The sequence below is a fragment of the Xyrauchen texanus genome, chromosome 41, assembly GCF_025860055.1.
Source record: "Xyrauchen texanus isolate HMW12.3.18 chromosome 41, RBS_HiC_50CHRs, whole genome shotgun sequence".
NCBI lineage: Eukaryota > Metazoa > Chordata > Actinopteri > Cypriniformes > Catostomidae > Xyrauchen > Xyrauchen texanus.
The window spans coordinates 17,871,401-17,889,705 of record NC_068316.1 but is presented as its reverse complement, the minus strand read 5'-3'; the positions used below and the strand labels follow the sequence as shown (position 1 = coordinate 17,889,705).

Genomic DNA, 18,305 nt, shown 5'->3' with positions numbered 1-18,305 from the left:
CAAACACCATTCCTCAGAATTTTCTTCCTTCAAGACAGTGATTCATCTGTTGTTTTGAAGCCCTCTATTGGTTCGCCATAGACTACATGAGTCAGCGGGCGGGATCTTCACAGCAATGAGAAGACTCTCCGCTCCCCTGGAGTGCTTCGGCGAACATCACTCCGACTCGCTATTTGACACTTCGCTGATGAACGGGCCGCTTCAGCATCCTGATTTCCCGCAGCGCTTCGGCCGGAGTTGTGTATCCTTATAAGCAATTGTATATTGTTATATTGTGTGTGTATATATACATATATAAAATAGTCGCTTACGTGTTCGCGTCTTTTTAAAGATATAGTTCCGTAAGTGTTCCTTGTGCGAGAAGCACATCCCGCCGTCAGATCAGCATGAGAGCTGCATTCACTGTGTGGAGACAGACTGCCCTCACTGCAAGGGCATGAGCCTCAAGAAGCTTCGCTCACGAATGGCCCTCATTCTGATGGATGATTCAGCCTCACAAGCCCTCCCATCTGCCTCTTCTGTGACACCCGAGGGATCACAAGAGGGGGGACGTGGGGCCACGAGGTTGAGCAGAATTAATTTGAGGTGGTCCTCGTGCCGGCACATGCACCGTGAGCCCCTCAATCTCCATGTAACGCGTCTATGCCGTTACATGTGCGCACGGCCTTATCTCGTTCTGCGGTTATGACGCTGGGGATGATGACGACGTCATCATGACGATTATGCCGAACTACCCCCTCATGAAAGAGGCGGTAGGGGCACATCTCTGGCCAGAGAGTAGCAGGGTGTGGAACTCACACCCATTCATCTTTCTAAGCAGTGTCGACTAACATCCACACTGGTTGGAAGAGCATACTCAGTAGAGGGCCAAACTGGTTCAGCACTCCACGTGATGACGCTGCTCAAAGTTTTCCAAGCTAAGCTCCTCAAACAAATGGATGAGCAAGGCTATGATCCAGAGATGTTCAAAGAGCTGCGAGCCACGAAAATCACTGCACAAGTCATTGTCAAGTCAATGAGCAACCTGGTGTTTTTGGATCATCACATCTGGCTGACCCTCACAAAAAGAGTGACTCGGGAAAAGCTGCTATATTTGATACTCCATTGTCTCCAGCCTGCCTTTTCAGAAGCTCTGTGAATGGAATTGCTGAGTGCTACATCATGACTTAGCAACAGTCACAGGCTATGTGACATTTTATGCCAAAATGGAGCAGTAGTTCATCACAACCGCTCACTCCTGCTCTGTCTCAGTCCAGTTCTCAGCTAAAAACCCCACACCAATATGTTGTTTAGTGCCCAAAATATCGGTCGGCCAATATTATCTTTTTTAGTCTTTCATCGATATATCGGTATCAGCATTTATGTTTATCGATATGTTCCAATATGAAAACTTTTTTTCAGAACATATAATGCAGAAAACAATGCTTTAGAATTGGTGTCATAACGTAGGTTGTCCAGCAGAGTGCACTCTGACTCCATTGTTTACTGAGCTAGTTAAGCGGTGTATTCTTGGTAAGTTGCTAACTAGTTTGTGAAATGCATACTGGAATGTTCATTAAAAATGACCCAATAATTTTCCCATTTCCCCATTTTCAGTATAACTAATATAACATTAACCCTGTCACTGACAACCATGTCACTCATGTTTATCACATCTGTTTGCTGTGTCAGCCAACTATAGTTTGTCAATGCAGTGTAAGTAATGTAGACTGAAAGGTAACAGGTTTTTGCAGCTCAGCAGACAACGATGCGGTGGTGGATTCTGTCTGTTGACACAACTACTGTTGATTGTTACCTAGTTGGTGAGATGCAATGCTGGAAAGTAATACATTATTCATCTTTTACTCTCTGTGACAATGAGCTTATAGCAGACTAGCTAACCATGTAGCTACTTTTATTGCTTGTTAACTGAGTGGAAGCTAATGTTTAAACGTGTATTCACCAAAGTCTTTGGTTCAGAATTCACAGTTTAGTACCCTCTTCAACCGAACAATTCCAGTCTTTGCATTTATAAAATGTAGTATTTAAAAATCCGATTTTCCACTGTTGAAAGTTTCCCCATAACTTGTATAGCAGAATACAGTGTAACACACCTGCCGCTGTTTATCTCTTGACTCTGCAAAATTCGGAAATTAACTATATCGGCCACCATATCAGTAATCGTGAATTTTCATCTAAAATCGGTAACGTATCGGTCTCAAATATCCCATATTGGTCGGGGTCTAATGTTGTTTTCTGTGTCTCACACAAATCACATGCAATAAAGTGATCACATTATGATGAGTGGCCCATTATATCATGTATGAAAATAAAAAGATTGCAAAAAGAGTACTGCGCTCGCACAAGACGCTCACTTTTTAAAAGCCAACCATCTGGCGATGGTGCCAATAAAGGCTTTCCCACTCCAAAGCCCACACATGTTGGTTAGCGGCACATTATATTTTGTAATGAATATAGCAAATCGCCCTCTGTCCTGTTACGCAGATGCATGGTGAGCTCTTACTTGAAACAGGTCGAAACAGCTGTGACATGTCAACAACCTAGTGCTACTGGCTGTCTATCTAGCTTTGAGAGCTTTTCATTCCAATATTTTGAATCACCACATTCTGAGCGAAACGCAAGTATGCGCTTCCACCGGTGACTATAAAGGGATAAACACAGGATCAGATGTTGATATCTCAAGAAGAGATGCGTGGCTCAGATATACTTTAAAAGTAAACATTGCATGTTAAATATGTGACCTGATCATTTGAGTCTCATTGACCCAGAAATATATTGAGTTTTATGCACTAAAGCAAAAAGTCTCAGCCAACATTCAAACGATTATATCTTAACAATGGTTTAGAGTAGAAACATTATGACTACATCAATAGAAAGCTTTTGACTTTAGATAAAACTCAAACTCAGCTTCTGGGTAAAAGAGGCTCAAAATAATGGAGCAGGTCACATGTGTTTCTTGTATTCAATTAGAAAAAATAGAGAGCTGGACAGTAAGAACATTTATTTCTGTAAATCAGTTACAAAGTTTCCAAATACCAATGAACCATCAGATTATGGTAAACACATTAGCAATCTGATTATATTCCTCTCAAGTACAATATCGGTGTGGAGTACAACATACAGGGCTATGGATTATTATAGTGGAATAATTGCCTGTTAATCTGCTAAAGGATAACAAGACAAGTTTAAAATCTACTTCTGGCAAATCTGCGCATTAAGATTATTACAGCTTGACCCTCACAGACCCCAGTTTGGTATCTATATGTACATGACGTTAACATTAATTTTGGATGAGAAAAACAAGACAGAGACAAAAGGTCATATAAATTAGTGTCTGAGGAAGTACAAATCAATCAGGAACTCTGTAGTAACACATGGCATCCATGTAGGGTAGAGGAGAAAGACATGAAGCGTAACATTAAGTTACATGGTGCCAAACACCATCAAAGCTCAGGCTTAACCATAGCCCAATTTATTTTAATACAGGGTGGAATAAGCCTCAGTACAACATATCTTAGAAGTGCTGTTATAAAGTAGACATTAAACAATATGCAAATGTATTTTAGCCCTTTTGCTCATGAATCAATGAGAGTGAGAGAAATACCTACAAAAGTAGCTCATTACATAACACTGATTGGATCATGGCAAGACTCTGCCATTTTAATAAATAACAATAATAATAAAAAAAGAGAAAAAAAAAAGGAGTAATAAGCACAACCACTAAAGGTTTGAGTATGTCCACTAATCTATGCCCTTCCCATTCTCTCATAGCAGTCACCAATGGTGGGACGAGCGATTTTGTGGAGCAGTAATATACGCCCTAGTATGAGTGCAATGCTTCTCAACATCATTATAATTAAAATCTTTACAATCATAGTCATTATAAATCAAAATCCACTACAACTTCACTAGTATCAGCACAAATGCATTCTTAGATTAGTAAATGTTAAAGAAAGAGGGATTTTTAAATATTTTTCTTGAATTGTAAAACTTCTACTTTATTCTGTCTCGTTTTTTTTAGCTCCTTTATGCAGCAGACTACTTAGATTTATGTTGTGGAATATGTACGCATCAAACATGACTTCCTCTAAAACACTTGTGAACAGAATGAAGGGATACAGTAGAACATCTCAGAAGACAATGAAGTGAAACATGATAAATATTATGTGCTCTACAGGGTAATGATTACAGTGCAAAATTTATGACCAAAAAGGTTTGTATTTATTTGTTCTCATGAGAGAGCCAGTTCTGAAAATTGACCAACAGCTTTGACCAAATAACAAACCTTCCTTACTACAATGAAAGCCTAAAAATGATTTTTTTTTTCTTAAATAAAGCACTGGCCTACAGTTTAAAAGCTTCATTAGTATTAGTTTTCACACCTGTAAACGTTTTCTCCTAAACTGTCCAGAAGTTACAAAAAGAGCCTCAGCTGCAGCGTCTCACATGTTCCAGAACATATTCTGGGAAGTGCAAACTACACACTTGTAGCCCATCCAGTTTGCAAGGCATTCTAGGATACTCGTCCTCTTTCCACTTATTCTCCTCTGGATCAAAGGTGAGGATAGAGTCGCTGTAGTGACCGTTGTAACAAAGTCCTCCAAGCACCATGATCTGTTTGTCCAACACTGCCACTCCATGCCCACTGCGTCCAATAGGCATAGAGGCAAGAATAGTCCATTCATCGGTCTCTGGGTCGTACACCTCTGTTGAAGGGCAGCCCTGGGACTCAAACGAGGCACGCAGTATCACACAAACCCCACCAAACACATACAGCTTCCCATTGTAGGAGATCATTTTATGGAAGCAACGAGCATAGTTCATCTTTGACTTGTTCTCCCAACAGTTGGTGAGGATGGGCATACGGCGTGTGCGGTGGTCGGAAGTTCCTTCCCGCCCGGGATCGAAGACACATACTTGTTTTGAGGTGGAAGATGAGGTGATACCACCAGTGATATACAGCTTCCCATTAAGCACCGTGCCTTCATGCCCATACTTATTAACGGGGTATGGATCTACGAACTCCCACTTGTCCTCAACTATGTCATAACGCTCCGTAGAATAGAACGTCTCATCACGAGTGCGGCCTGCGACAGCGTAAATATACTTCCCAATGACACCGACAGCAAATTCTGATCTTGGCACAGACATGTCAGCCATACGAAGCCAAGAGTTCTGTCTGGGATCATAACGGTAAACCTTCGAAGAAGCATGAAACTCTCCATCCGGACCCAACTCTTCACCACCCAACAGGAAGGCAAAATTTTTCACAATGGCAAGACAATCGGGGCGAAGCGGAACTTGCGGGCCCTCCAGTTCCCACCACACCTTGGGCCGATGCAAAAGGAGGATCTTACTATTGACCATGCTGTGGCCAATCATTCCACGGAATACAGCAGTCTGGGATCTCACTGATCTTATACGATTGGACTTGGTTTCAGCCAGTGGTTGTTCATTCACCTGATGAAAGTAGCTGAGGGCTTGGTCCACTTCCAGCCTCAGTTGGCGAGAATAACGATAAAACTCAGATGTCTTCACCTACATGACGAACAAAGAAACAAAAAGCACTTACATACTGCAGACAAGTTGCAAAATAAAAACTTGCTTTTGTCTTTTATCTTAAGAGGCTCTGTAAGCATGCACTAGACTGACATCTTTAACTGTTGTGTCACATTTTGCTGGTTTTTCAGTGCCTCGCACACCGTATTCAACACACCGTGTCAAGTTAAAAGAGCTTCAGCTTTTAAAAAATGCATCTGGATACATCAGGGCTGTGTCTAGGTCTGGGTAACAATACAGATTTCCAGATTCGATTCCAATTCATAAGCTCTCGATTCAATTATGATGATTTCGATTTGATTCCTTTTTATATAATTTTAAGCTTTTTTGTTTCTATGTGTCAACTAAATGTTGTTTATACATAATGCTCAATTTTTCATAAGAAAACACAGTTCAAAGGTTGAACTTAAATTCTACATTTAAAGTAATCAATTACTGTGTTTTTAGTTTTTTTTTGAGTACAAAATGATTAAAAAAGCCCATCGCTAGCAAGAACACGTTCGGTCCGAGTGTCTCCTAACCTTTCGGAGTACGTATTTTTACCTTCTCAAAGACATTTGCTGGTGTCATGAGGCAAAACCGCAGGTTCTGCACTACAGCATCAGTGTGTCTCCAGCGTCGCCGATCGTGTCTCAGCCAGGCCTGTACCGCCTCATACAGCTCAATTTCTGGAAATCGACTTAGCTGGTCACTGTCCAAGTACGCCATCAATTTCTCCAAACTCAAATAAGACAGGAAGTCTGGTTGTGCCATCAGCGGAACAAAGTTCTCCAGCAAAAAAGCGTCAAACTGCTCCTGCACACCTTCTACACCAACACTAAAGTCTTCAAGCAACCGCATGACCTCAGCACAATTCTCCAAGCAGATCTTGGCCAGCAGGAAAGAGCAGCAGAACTCCACAGCCTCAGTGAGTTGCACATACATGGCAGCCTGCAGGATCTCTTGCACTGTGAGCATGCTTAACTCCAAGGAGCCATAGTACATGAAGCGAAGGACGTGACCAAACCCGGCTGCCGTCAATCCCTTCATGTGAATCTTATCCTGGTCACGTTCCCGCATGTCAGCTGTGAACATGACACGGAAATAGTCACTCTGGGTTGCTAGCAGTGCCTTGTGTGCCTGGAAGTGGTGCTCCTCAATGAGCAGAGTGACATCAAGCAGCAGTCGCTCCTCATACAAGGCTCGGAAGCCAGAGGACACGCTGCCTTCATGCACTTGGGAAAGGTACACCTCCACATCCCCCGCCATTAGGCACCTGCAAAGACACAGATGTTCGAATAAATGATGTCAAGAAGAGTCAATACAGTACAATTCAGGTGGCCTTCTCAGTAAGCTCAGGAAGACAGATCACAAATGGGATGGAAAGATATACAGTACTGTGCAAATGTTTTAGGCACTTAAGATGTTGCACAAAAACAAATATTTTAAGATGGTTATTTATATTTTCAGCTTAAGCAAGTCAATAGGAAATTTTTGAATCCCAAACATTCCTTTTGCAAACAGAATAGAAGAACAGGGAGCCCTGCAACAGATGGCATTGCCACCACAGAGCCCCCCACTGAACATCGAGTCAGTCTGGGATAACATGAAGAGACAGAAGCAATTGAGACAATAGATTACTAAATAGATTACTTGGAACTTCCTATCTGCCAATAACCAAGAAAAACTGTCTCCAGGTATAAATAGGATAATTAGTGCTGAAGACAAAGGTTGTCACAATAAATATTGATTTTGCTTTATGTTTACTGAACTATGTTAATTGATAAATGAAAACTTATTTATGGCATTATTTCTGTAGGCATCCTCACCATGAAACCTTTTTACAAGTGCCTAAAACTTTTGCACAGTACTGTATGCGTTTACTGATGTCTCGCACATGAATAATCAACAATCCAGAAGGAATCACATTTTACATGTTACATTTCCGAAATTATTGTCTTAAGTAGGACTGTCACGATAATTACATTATCGACTAATCGTATGATAAATGGACAAGACCTCGATAATTTTTGCTGACCTCGATATTGTCCATTTTACATTGTGTTTACATGCGTGTTTGTTTACATAAGAATGAATGTCACCAACATTTTAGCCAGTTGCGCTGCTTCTGTCCTCTTGTCTGCTCTCTGTATCGGGGTGGGGCTCAGGCAGCTCCTCCACACACATGTTACTAGAGGCTAATAGGTGTTTTAATAGGTGTTTTTTCCCAACGACTACATAACTCCAGCCAGAAAGTTTGGAAGAATATGTCCAAATGGACTTGGTTTCAAAGCCATATTCCACAGCTCTGGTGTGGAAACATTTTGGCTTTAAGCCAACCGAGAAAGTAGACCCCATTAATGTGAACTACCCGGTATGTCGACTTTGTTTAAAAACAGTGGCAATGAAAAGTGGCAATACAACTAACCTAAAAGCTCATCTAAAACAACCATCCCATCCAGTTTTCTGAGCTGGGAACAAAAAAAATGCAGCTGGAGATGAAGAGGGGCCTTCCCAACTTTAATTTTTTTTTGGTCTAAAATGTCTGAATATTGTTAAAAATAAACAGTTCAATGCTCTTTGAAAGGGTGTAATTCCCTTATTATGCAATTATATTATCATTATATCAGTGGCATAAAATGCCATTAATATTGTATATCGAAAATATATTGTCCAACACAATTAAGTTATCGTGACAGGCCTAGTCTCAACAGCTGATCCTTATCAATCAACAAGATGAGAAAAGTCCCCTTGAAAAAACAACAACAGGACTGAACAGCATCTTAGGTAGTTTAGTGCATATTAAGCTGGTGTCACACTAGCAGACTCCAAACAACTATTTTGGCTGATGGTATCACACTTGTCAAGTTTGCAAAGATCTCACCCTCTTCAGTCGGAGGTATGACACACTTGCAGATACAAAATGATAAAGGGACAGACATATCGACTCACCGCAACTCTCGCTCTCTGATTCTTTGTCACATGGAACTTGCCAAAATGACATAATAAATTATAATATGGTGAATTAGGTTGTGATTCATGGAGTAAATGTAACTTGTGAAAGTGTGTGATTGTGTACTTATCCTCTCGAGGCTTTACATAGAATGCGTATGTCCATATGCAGCTTTCAGTGAGTAAAAACAGACTGTAGTGCCTCCGCTTTCTGATTTTATTAGTCATTTTAGTGTATGAAAACCCCAGGAAAAACGCTAAGTGACAGAATCACTATGAATTACTGAGTGTGATCCCTGTTGAAAATAATGTTCAGATCAGCATGATGTTCTCATCAAGTGCCCCTCGGTCACTTGATGAGAACATAAAGCAACAAAATTATTTTTTTCTCAAATTTTGATGTGCTTTTCCATGTCACGAAACCATTAACTCACCAGAAAGTTGCAACGATCAAGGGATTAATGACCTCCCGCTGGCAGACACTACTGCGTGCTCTGACTCTCGCCTACTTGCCGGCTATTATGTAAATTAAGCTTACACCTGAAAAATCAGCTAGTGTTACACCAGCTTAAGATGGTGAAAAACATGCTAGTCTTTAAAATAAAGCCTCTGGAAGGACATCAAGAACTTTCACACCTCAGCAATATAATTTCTGCTGTTGAAAGCCAAACTCTATCTAGATGCTCCCCCACACACTCCCACTCTAGTGCACACAAACACACACAGCACACTCACCTCTGATTGGCCACGGGCATGTCACAGGGGGGTGTCCGAGCCAATCAGAGGACAGTACCTCTTGTGTCCGTAGGAAATTAAATTCTGAAGATATTCACCTAAATGACAAATTGAACAAGCCCCAATCATTAAAATACCATAAATATTACCGATCAAAGCACAATCAATGCATCAAAAACTAAATGTCCCATTATCTGCAAAACATGCAGTAAGACAATTATTGATGTTTTGTGCATATTTGTGCAAAACAGAACATTAACTTTTTTTTTTTTTTTTAATAAAACCAAGCAGATGAAATACACTCAAAGTGTGCCCATGGCAGGATACATGGCTTGGGGAAAAAGTACAGTGTTATGAGTTTGATGCTTAAGTGATATTACCTTTTAGAGGCCTCCTGGCCAACCGTCGGCTTCACTGCAGTGAAGGGACGTTCACATTTCCTCTGCTTGTACTTGCCCTGCTCTAAAAACAGATGAAATCCACATGCTGGTAAGTAAGGTTATATATGAAAGTCGATGTCTTTTAAATTAGGATTTGAGAATCTAAGGTAAACTTCTCTGATGACTTAATGGTACTTGTCCTCAAGTACATAAAGATATACTACAATCACATTAACTTAAAGGAATATTCCAGTTTCAATACAAGTTAAACTCAATCGACAGCATTTGTGGCATAATGTTGATTACCACAAAAATGTAATCTGACTTGCCTCTCCTTATGTTTAAAAAATAAATAAAAAATCTGATTTCCAGTAAGGCACTTACTGGAAGTGAATGGGGAAATAAAGGTATGATTGTAATGGAAAATTTAAAGTACAGAATAAGTCGAGATGAGGCCTCAAATTTGGAATCAGATGCGAAGAGCTGGAGAGCAAACATGATAGTCTGACACCCAAAGATTCATAAAGGTCATTATACCACCTTGAGAGCAGAAAGCACTTCCTTTTTAGGTACAGAAAGTTCTGTACTATGTTAAGCTGTAATTCAAGGTGTCAGGTCATATTGTTATGACCTATTGAAAACTGCGGTTGAGTGGAAAAGGTAAACTACAGACTCGCTCGTACATATATCTTTGCAAATTACTCGTAATTTTCCTGATCTCAGCAAAATACAAGCACAGGTGTCCTAGACACATTCTGTGTTAATAGACCTCGTCTGTACATTACTTGGAACAATAATAAAACCATAAACTATGTTAAGTTGGGATGTAACGATGCACTCCGAGCCAGTTGAAAATCTATGAAAATGTGACGATTCATGTCGGTTGAAATGTTAAACGAATTGCGATGCACGTTTTAAACAGCAGGGGTGCTGAAGCAGTATATTTTGACCTCGCTTTACAGGCTCGATAGCAGCGAACAAGTTGTGGCATTAAACAGTAGCAAACATGGCAGCGGCGGTAAGTGTAGATCTTGATGTTGAGGATGCCCCATCCTCATTCAAATCGGAGGTGTGGCAGTATTTTGGCTTTCCAAAGACTAAAAATGAAAGCGGTGACAAAACAAAAACTGTATGCAGATACGGCAAGATGTTGTTACTATACACCAATAGCACAACAAACATGATGCAGCATACAAACCGTCACAACAGCGAGAAGCTCAAGTCACCGCCATCTGCACGTAAAAACCTATTAGTAGGCCAAACCACACTGACTGGCGGATTTGCAGCCCCACTTGCGGCGACAAGTTTGAGAGCCAAGGAGATCACAAGGTGTATTGGTGTTTTCATGGCAAAAGATATGAGGCAGTTTTCTGTCGTAGAAAATGAAGGATTTAGGCTACTGGTCAACACATTGGAGCCCAAATACACCACCCCATCATGCCCCCACTTTAGCCAGACTGTCATGCCAGTGCATTACAGGGAAATAAAAATCTAAGGTAGTTGAGACCCTCAGAAAATCATATAGCGTATCAATTACAACCTACAGCTGGACCTCCAGGGCTACCCAGACTTATCTTACGGTCACAGCCCATGTGATAACCAGTGAGTGGGAGAATGTTCATTTTGTTCTCCAAACTCGCCCATTGTTCGAAACATACCGGAGCTAATATTGCTGAAGTTTTCAAATCAGCTGTGAGTGAATGGGGGCTTCAAAAGGCCAACCATGGAATTGCTGTGGTCACGGACAACACGAGGAATATGGATGTTGCTGTCAGAGAAGCTGGGCTGGCCCCCCATGTCAGGTGTTTTGCCCACACTTTTAACTTAGCCAGCCAAGCGGGTTTGAGTGTGCCCCGCGTGAGCCGTTTGTTGGGCAGAGTGAGCCGTACTGCTGCCTTCTTTCACCGAAGCTCCACAGCAACAGCTGCGCCCGCAGCAAAACAGATACTACTGGAGCTTCCAGCGCATAAGTTAATCATCGATGTCGCTACGTGCTGGAACAGCAGTCTGGATATGATCGAATGCTATATCGAACAGCAAGCGGCTGTGACAGCAACTCTCCTGAGCAACGACGTTCGACGAAATGTCCGTGACGTCGATACTTTGGATGGCTCAGACATCCGTGATGCGGAGGACATGGTGAGGCTTCTAAAGCCACTCAAAACGGCCACCACTGTGCTGTGTGATGAGAAAAATCCAACTGTGTCTCTCATTGTGCCCTTAAAGCATATGATCATAACATGGCATCCAACGAAGAAGACTCCCTCACTGTGAGCAACATGAAGAGAGCTATACTGAACAACCTTTACAACAGAGACACTTTAGAATACAACCACCTGCTGGAGTGCACCGCATTAGACCCCAGATTCCGGGCTCTGCCTCATCTAGAGAAAGACAAGCGCGAGAATGTATTCCACACACTGAAGGAGAAAGCTGTGCTGGTGTTTGCCAAAAGGCACCTGAAGGACTCTCAGACCATGAGAAACCAAATTCTCTGGCCTGAAGAAACAAAGATTGAACTCTTGGCCTGAATGGCAAGCATCATGTCTGGAAGAACCAGCATCATACTGTGGGGATGTTTTTCAGGGGCAGGAACTGGGAGACTAGTCAGGATCGAGGGAAAGATGAATGCAACAATGTACAGAGACATCCTTGATGAAAACCTGCTCCAGAGCGCTCTGGACCTCAGACTGGGGTGAAGGTTCAGCTTCCAGCAGGACAACGACCCTAAGCACACAGCCAAGGAGTGGCTACGGGACAACTCTGTGAATGTCCTTGAGTGGCCCGGACAGAGCCCTGACTTGAACCCAATTGAACTTCTCCGGAGAGATCTGAAAATGGCTGTGCACCGATGCTCCCCATCCAACCTGATGGAGCTTGAGAGGTCCTGCAAAGAAGAATGGGAGAAACTGCCCAAAAAAGCTTGTAGCATCATACTCAAAAATACTTGAGGCTGTAATTGGTGCCAAACATGCTTCAACAAAGTATTGAGCAAAGGCTGTGAATACTTATGTACATGTGGTTTTTTTATATATATATAAATTTGCGAAGAAGTTTGTTTGAAATCTTTCACGTTGACATTATGGGGTATTGTTTGTAGAATTTTGAGGAAAATAATGAATTTAATTCATTTTGGAATAAGGCTGTAACATAATAAAATGTGGAAAAAGTGAAGCACTGTGAATACTTTCCAGATCCACTGTATAAGGAATACATTGCACATAAATATAATGATAATAGTACAGTGATAATATGAATGAATAACAAACTGAGCACATGGATGAGAATATATGGTTATGATTGCATAACTGGTTATAATTGATTTCAAGCATAATATCAATAAGCAAATATATAAAATATAGAACAGACTCTAGCCACATGCATCATTTAATATTCATAATAAAATGCAACTAAATAGAAGCAGGTTTCAATCATACATTAAACACGGTTTAAACATAAACATGGTTTCTTTTAACCTTTGAACTTCAGGTGACCTCTTGTTCAGATCTTCTGACTAAAACAACACTCGACTAATTTAAAGAGAAATCCATATAGTGTGCTCCTGCATGACCATTTCCATATTTAATATTTGTAAATATTAATATTTACTCCTCTTTCCAAACTACATTGTATTTGTGTTATGTCCAGTACACACAGTGTCGGTGGATTAAAACCAAGTGAGCTGCCTACCTGATCTGCATTTAAAGGCATATTAAGCGCATTTGGCACGTTCGAATCGCGCACATGATAACAAAATAATGCTGGTATAAAATAGCGCAGCACACTAGGATTTGAGACACAGCCCGTGATTAACGCTGACACGTCCAAATAAATGACAACCTATCAAGTATCAAAGACAATGGTACTTTAGGGTACAAGAGGTTAAAGCCGGATAACGTCGTGTGTTAAATAAAACAATTAAAGCAGGGTTTTACCTCGGCGATGCGACTCCACGCAACCCCTCTTCGACCAGGGAGCCCGAGGTCCTTCGGACATGGAGTGCTTATGTTACACAGAGACCAGGGACATCAAATATGAAATAACATTATCGACGAGATATACTGCCCATTTGTGTCTTTGGGTGACAATAAACAAGTGTTATTTGAACTGAAACGCTAAATGTTGTTTGTCTATAGCCTCCACGACAATCATAGACGCCATATTATTGTCTGCACTGACGTCATTTCCGAACAGATTTTGTCGAACGGAAATGATGGAGTTTTCCTCTCAATATTCTCTGCCTAAATGTATTTGAATGCTTTAGTTTACTGGCACAGTCCTGAGTACTTCAATAACGACATTTATTATTATTTCAGTTCTGCTTTCCTAAAGACATTAGCTTCCGTTGTATTTGGTGGGAAAAATTTAAGCAAGGGTAGCTCCAATTGTACTATTTTACTAGTGCTTTAAGAGGGGCATACTCTGGTAGTGGAGTTGTTTGTTCTGTAATGCTATTCAGTGAATTATTGTAACTAATTAGTTTATTATAAGACATACAGAGGACATTAAATTTGCCCTTTTTCATGTTGAACTGGTTAATATTGCAGTTGTCTTGGACTTACACTGACACCTAGCGTCTTGGATGCAGCATCACACAAAAACGATGTGAAAGTGGAGATTTAGAGTTAAAAAAAAATAAAATAAAAAAAGAGTTAAATATTTATCTCTTTCTCAACCCAGTGGCAGCTGTACGGCCGTACACACTGCATTTTGTAGCGTGAAAACGCATCTGTCTATTAGCCAATAGTTACATGAATGATACTCATCCTCAAGAAAATAAAGCAAATGAAATAAATCCCAAATTCACCAGAACTGAACACTTTGGTGTTGTTTTGTGCACCCACAAAAAAATCTGCCAAGGGAGCATGCCCCTAGACCCCCCTAGGTATAAGGTTTATTAGGCAGATTTCTGTGCATACCCTCACATTAAATTCTGCCCTGTCTTTCCCACACATATAATATCACTCCTGAAGATATAGATTAATTCTGCCTTCACGTCCTATCAGAATTATCATAAATACAAGTTTCCCACTTGGAAGTTGCACATGAACGACACCCCAAGTCGTAATTATGACTGGGAAATTCAGAGATTTTGATACCCGAGTTTCCGAGATGGGAGCTAGGAGTCCTAAACTTTCAACATGGCGGAGGAGAGTACAGTTTCTTAGTAAATTACAGGTTTTATTATTTTTTAAATACAGCTTATTGTTAGCGCTTAGTACCGTTTTGGTCATATAAATTTTTGTGTATCAGCAACCATTTGATGCATGTTGTAAATTTTTTAACCATAAAAATAGCTTGTATTTGACCAAAATTCCATTATTGTCACCAAGCTGAGTAATATATTTTATGGTATCAAAATAAAAGTTCCTCAAGAAATGTATATGAATTAAAAAACTTTCCAACAACAAAGCACTTGAATGCAAAATACTTGTATTGACCACTTCAGAAGTCAGAAGTAGGATAATTCGGAAAGCACATGAAGGATATGGATTACTTTCATGTTTCTGTTATGTGATTTTTGGAGCGTCAAAGGTCTGGACACCAAAGAAATTCATTCACATCCGGGATGGCCTATGGGTGAGTAAATGATGAGAGAATTTTCATATTTGGGTGAACTATCCCTTTAAATATTTAGAGAGATAACTTAAATCAATTTCAAACATAAAAAGACAAAATTTGCATTAACAGTAAAGTCCCAACTCACTAAAATGACACGATACAAAATTCTACTTCCAGCTTAATTGCTTTTAGGTGTCTGTTTTTGAATGTGCAACCATACTTATGTTTAGATTTATTAATTTTTTTCTTTATTTTTTTTTTCTTCACAAAAATTGTAGCAGCCCCCCTGAATGGACCTGGAATCAAATGAGTATTTAAAAAACAATGTTACCGCAGACAACTACAATCTGAAAATCACAACTCTTGGTCCAAGCTCTGGTCATTTCTAGACTGGACTACAGTAATGCCCTGTTGGCCGACCTCCTAGCTAGCATGATAAAGCCACTGCAGAGGGTCAACAATGTAGCATTGCATCTGGCCTTCAATCAGTACAAGAGGACACATGTCACCCCATCCTTGATTTCAATCCACTGGCTGCCAGTAGCTGCCCCCATTAAATTAAACGCTTTGATTCTGGCCTTCAGGACAGCCAATAGAAAAGCACCATCTTACTTCAATTCACAACTCAACTCGCTCTCTGCGGTCAATAAACAAGCAGTGCCTGTCGATCTGTTCCTGGTGGAATGAGCTTTCAACCACCACACAATCTGCTGAAACAATCTCAACATTCGAGAACAATCTGTTTAGAGAACACTTAACCAATCCACATGCACTTACTTCATATTTAACAATGTTTAACAAATATATACACACACACACACACACACACACAGGTGAACAAACGTTTGGAATAATAATACAGATTTTGCTGTTTCAGGAGGAAATTGGTACTTTAATTCACCAAAGTGGCATTCAACTGATCACAAAGTATATTCAAGACATTACTGATGTAAAAAAATACCACCATCACTATTTGAACAAAGTCATTTTTGTTCAAATCTGGCCAGGCCCCATTTCCATCAACCATCACTGCAACACCTTATCCTTGAGTAATCTTGCAAATTGCTAATTTTGTACTATAAAATGACTTGCCATTTATATCAAACACAGCTGAAAGCTATTTGGTTCATTAAATGAAGCTTAACATTGTCTTTGTGCGTGTTTTTGAGTTGCCAAAGTATGCAATACTGGCATGTCTTAAGGTCAATATTAGGTCAAAAATTGAAAAAGAAACAGCTTTCTCTAGAAACTCGTCAGTCAATCATTGTTTTGAGGAATGAAGGCCATGCAATGAAGATTTCAAAGAAAGGTGTCCACTACAGTCTTCAAAACAAAGGACAACTGGTGCTAACAAGGACAGAAAGAGATGTGGAAGACCAGATGTACAACTAAACAAGAGGATACATCAGTGTCTCTAGTTTGAGAAATAGTCCTCAGATGTCCTCAGCTGAGAGCTTCATTGAATTCTACCCGCTCAATACCGTTTCATGTACAAAGGTAAAGAGAAGACTCGGGGGTGCAGGCCTTATGGGAAGAATTATAAAGAAAAAGCCACTTTTGAAACAGAAAACCAAAAAGAAAATGTTTGAGTGGGCAAAGAAACACAGACATTGGACAACAAATAATTGGAAAAGAGTGTTATGGATCTTAACCCCATTGAGCTTTTGGGGGATCAGCTAGACTGTAAGATGCTTGAGAAGTGCCTAACAAGACAGCCACACCTTTGGCGAGTGCTACAAGAAGTGTGGGTTGAAATGTCACCTGAGTATCTGGACATTTGACAGCTACAATGCCAAGGATCTGCAAAGCTGTCATTGCTACATGTGGAGGATTTTGTGATGGAAACTCTTTGAAGTAGTTTAAGAAGTTCTGAACATTAGTTTCAAATTGTAATAGTAAATTTAAACATTATTAATGTCCTGACTATACATTGTGATCAGATGAATGCCAGTTTGGTGAATAAAAGTACCAATTTCTTTTCATAAGAGCAAAATCTATGCATTATTCCAAACTTTTTGCTGCCAGTGTATTTATATGTATATAAAACTTGTCTGTCTCTTTCTTCTACACTAGTTTCAATACTACACTAGCCACATTGAGAACTTGACAATGCGATACTGCAGATATTGTTGACTTTTGCATGACAAATTGCTTGCTAGGCTCCTCATTTGTTAGGCACTTTGAATAAAAGCATAGATCTACTTAATGACTAAATGTATATAAATTAAATGTTACATTATGTTTTTAAAGGTATATTTTGCTGCATTACCGTTAATTAAAATACATGCTTACAATGCTTATTTCGTATCTGTTAGGAAATACACACACAGCTAGAGCCCATTGACCACCGATGTTGCACGACTAGGAACACTAAAACTACAAAACGTATGACGTCAAAAACAGACGACGGACCCTAGTTTCATCCGCCTCAAACCAACGTGTGTTGAAGTTTGCATTAGTAAATCACATATTTGCTAAACTAGATCCTGTTGTTTATTATTTTATTTTAAACGCTTCAACGCTATTCTTAATCTTGGCTATGTCCAATCTTGTTTATTTTCTCTATTGAGGAACTGTTGGCCTTTTCTGGAAAACGATTGCATCATCCCATGCCTACAGGACGCTTACATATGCATGGAATTATATTGTTTTATCCTGTTTTTTTATGCAGTGTAGCGGGGATCTATAGAATATAATCTATAGGTATATAAACAGCACTATATAATAATAAAACGAGTTATTGTTTAATGGCACAAATATATTTGGGACCAAAATCAGGCACTTGCTCGGTCATACTTTCGTTCCTTTTTCTTTCAAGATGGCGGGCGACGAGTCTGGAACAACGTTGGGTCAGCCTCATCTTTCTAAACAAGACCTCAGTACGCTAGTAAGTCTTCATCTTTTGTTAACTATTCGAATGTAATGTGTTCTGTTGGTACTGGCTTTATCGTCAGTTCGAGTTGAGTAATGTTGCGGTCTGATGATGGTAGGCAGGCAGGCTTGTTAACTACACCGGTGAAAGCTCACCACATGACTAATTCGTGGATGAAAAGGACCCCGTGTATAAAATGTGTAAAAATGTTGTGAAAATAACACCAGTTTAATATAGTTATGTCATTGGAAACCGACATAATTATG

The 18,305-nt window shown here is 40.0% G+C and overlaps 2 protein-coding genes across 3 annotated transcripts in view; one reads left to right on the top strand and one right to left on the bottom strand.

The window, feature by feature from the left end:
- Window positions 1–2,990: 2,990 nt before the first annotated feature.
- LOC127634317 (kelch-like protein 15) lies at window positions 2,991–13,772 on the bottom strand. Of its 2 annotated transcripts, XM_052113811.1 has the most exons (5): window positions 13,541–13,595; window positions 9,606–9,687; window positions 9,226–9,323; window positions 6,103–6,814; window positions 2,991–5,538 (listed from the first exon to the last, which is right to left on the bottom strand). In XM_052113811.1, exons 3-5 carry the CDS (start codon window positions 9,243–9,245, stop codon window positions 4,429–4,431), a joined length of 1,842 nt encoding a protein of 613 aa, XP_051969771.1. In that variant the 5' UTR covers window positions 9,246–9,323; window positions 9,606–9,687; window positions 13,541–13,595; the 3' UTR covers window positions 2,991–4,428. The 2 variants fall into 2 exon arrangements, with proteins under 2 accessions (XP_051969771.1, XP_051969770.1); XM_052113810.1 differs by lacking the exon at window positions 9,226–9,323 and having other exon boundaries at window positions 13,541–13,772.
- Window positions 13,773–17,967: 4,195 nt separating this feature from the next.
- The window catches only part of LOC127634653 (eukaryotic translation initiation factor 2 subunit 3), a 30,155-nt gene continuing 29,817 nt past the window's right edge, over window positions 17,968–18,305 (top strand). The window contains exon 1 of the mRNA XM_052114286.1: window positions 17,968–18,054. Within this exon, the coding sequence (XP_051970246.1) occupies window positions 17,986–18,054 (69 nt within the window). The 5' untranslated portion in view covers window positions 17,968–17,985. The remainder of the gene's footprint in view (window positions 18,055–18,305) is intronic.

What these genes read in the sequence shown, in the direction of transcription:
- LOC127634317 (XM_052113810.1), bottom strand. Translation starts at nt 13,601, where the DNA reads ATGTCCGAAGGACCTCGGGCTCCCTGGTCGAAGAGGGGTTGCGTGGAG. An exon ending in CGTGGAGTCGCATCGCCGAG is followed by an intron (nt 9,688 to 13,540) that starts GTAAAACCCTGC and finishes ATCTGTTTTTAG; the next exon opens with AGCAGGGCAAGTACAAGCAG. An exon ending in CAGCAAATGTCTTTGAGAAG is followed by an intron (nt 5,539 to 6,102) that starts GTAAAAATACGT and finishes TTCGTCATGTAG; the next exon opens with GTGAAGACATCTGAGTTTTA.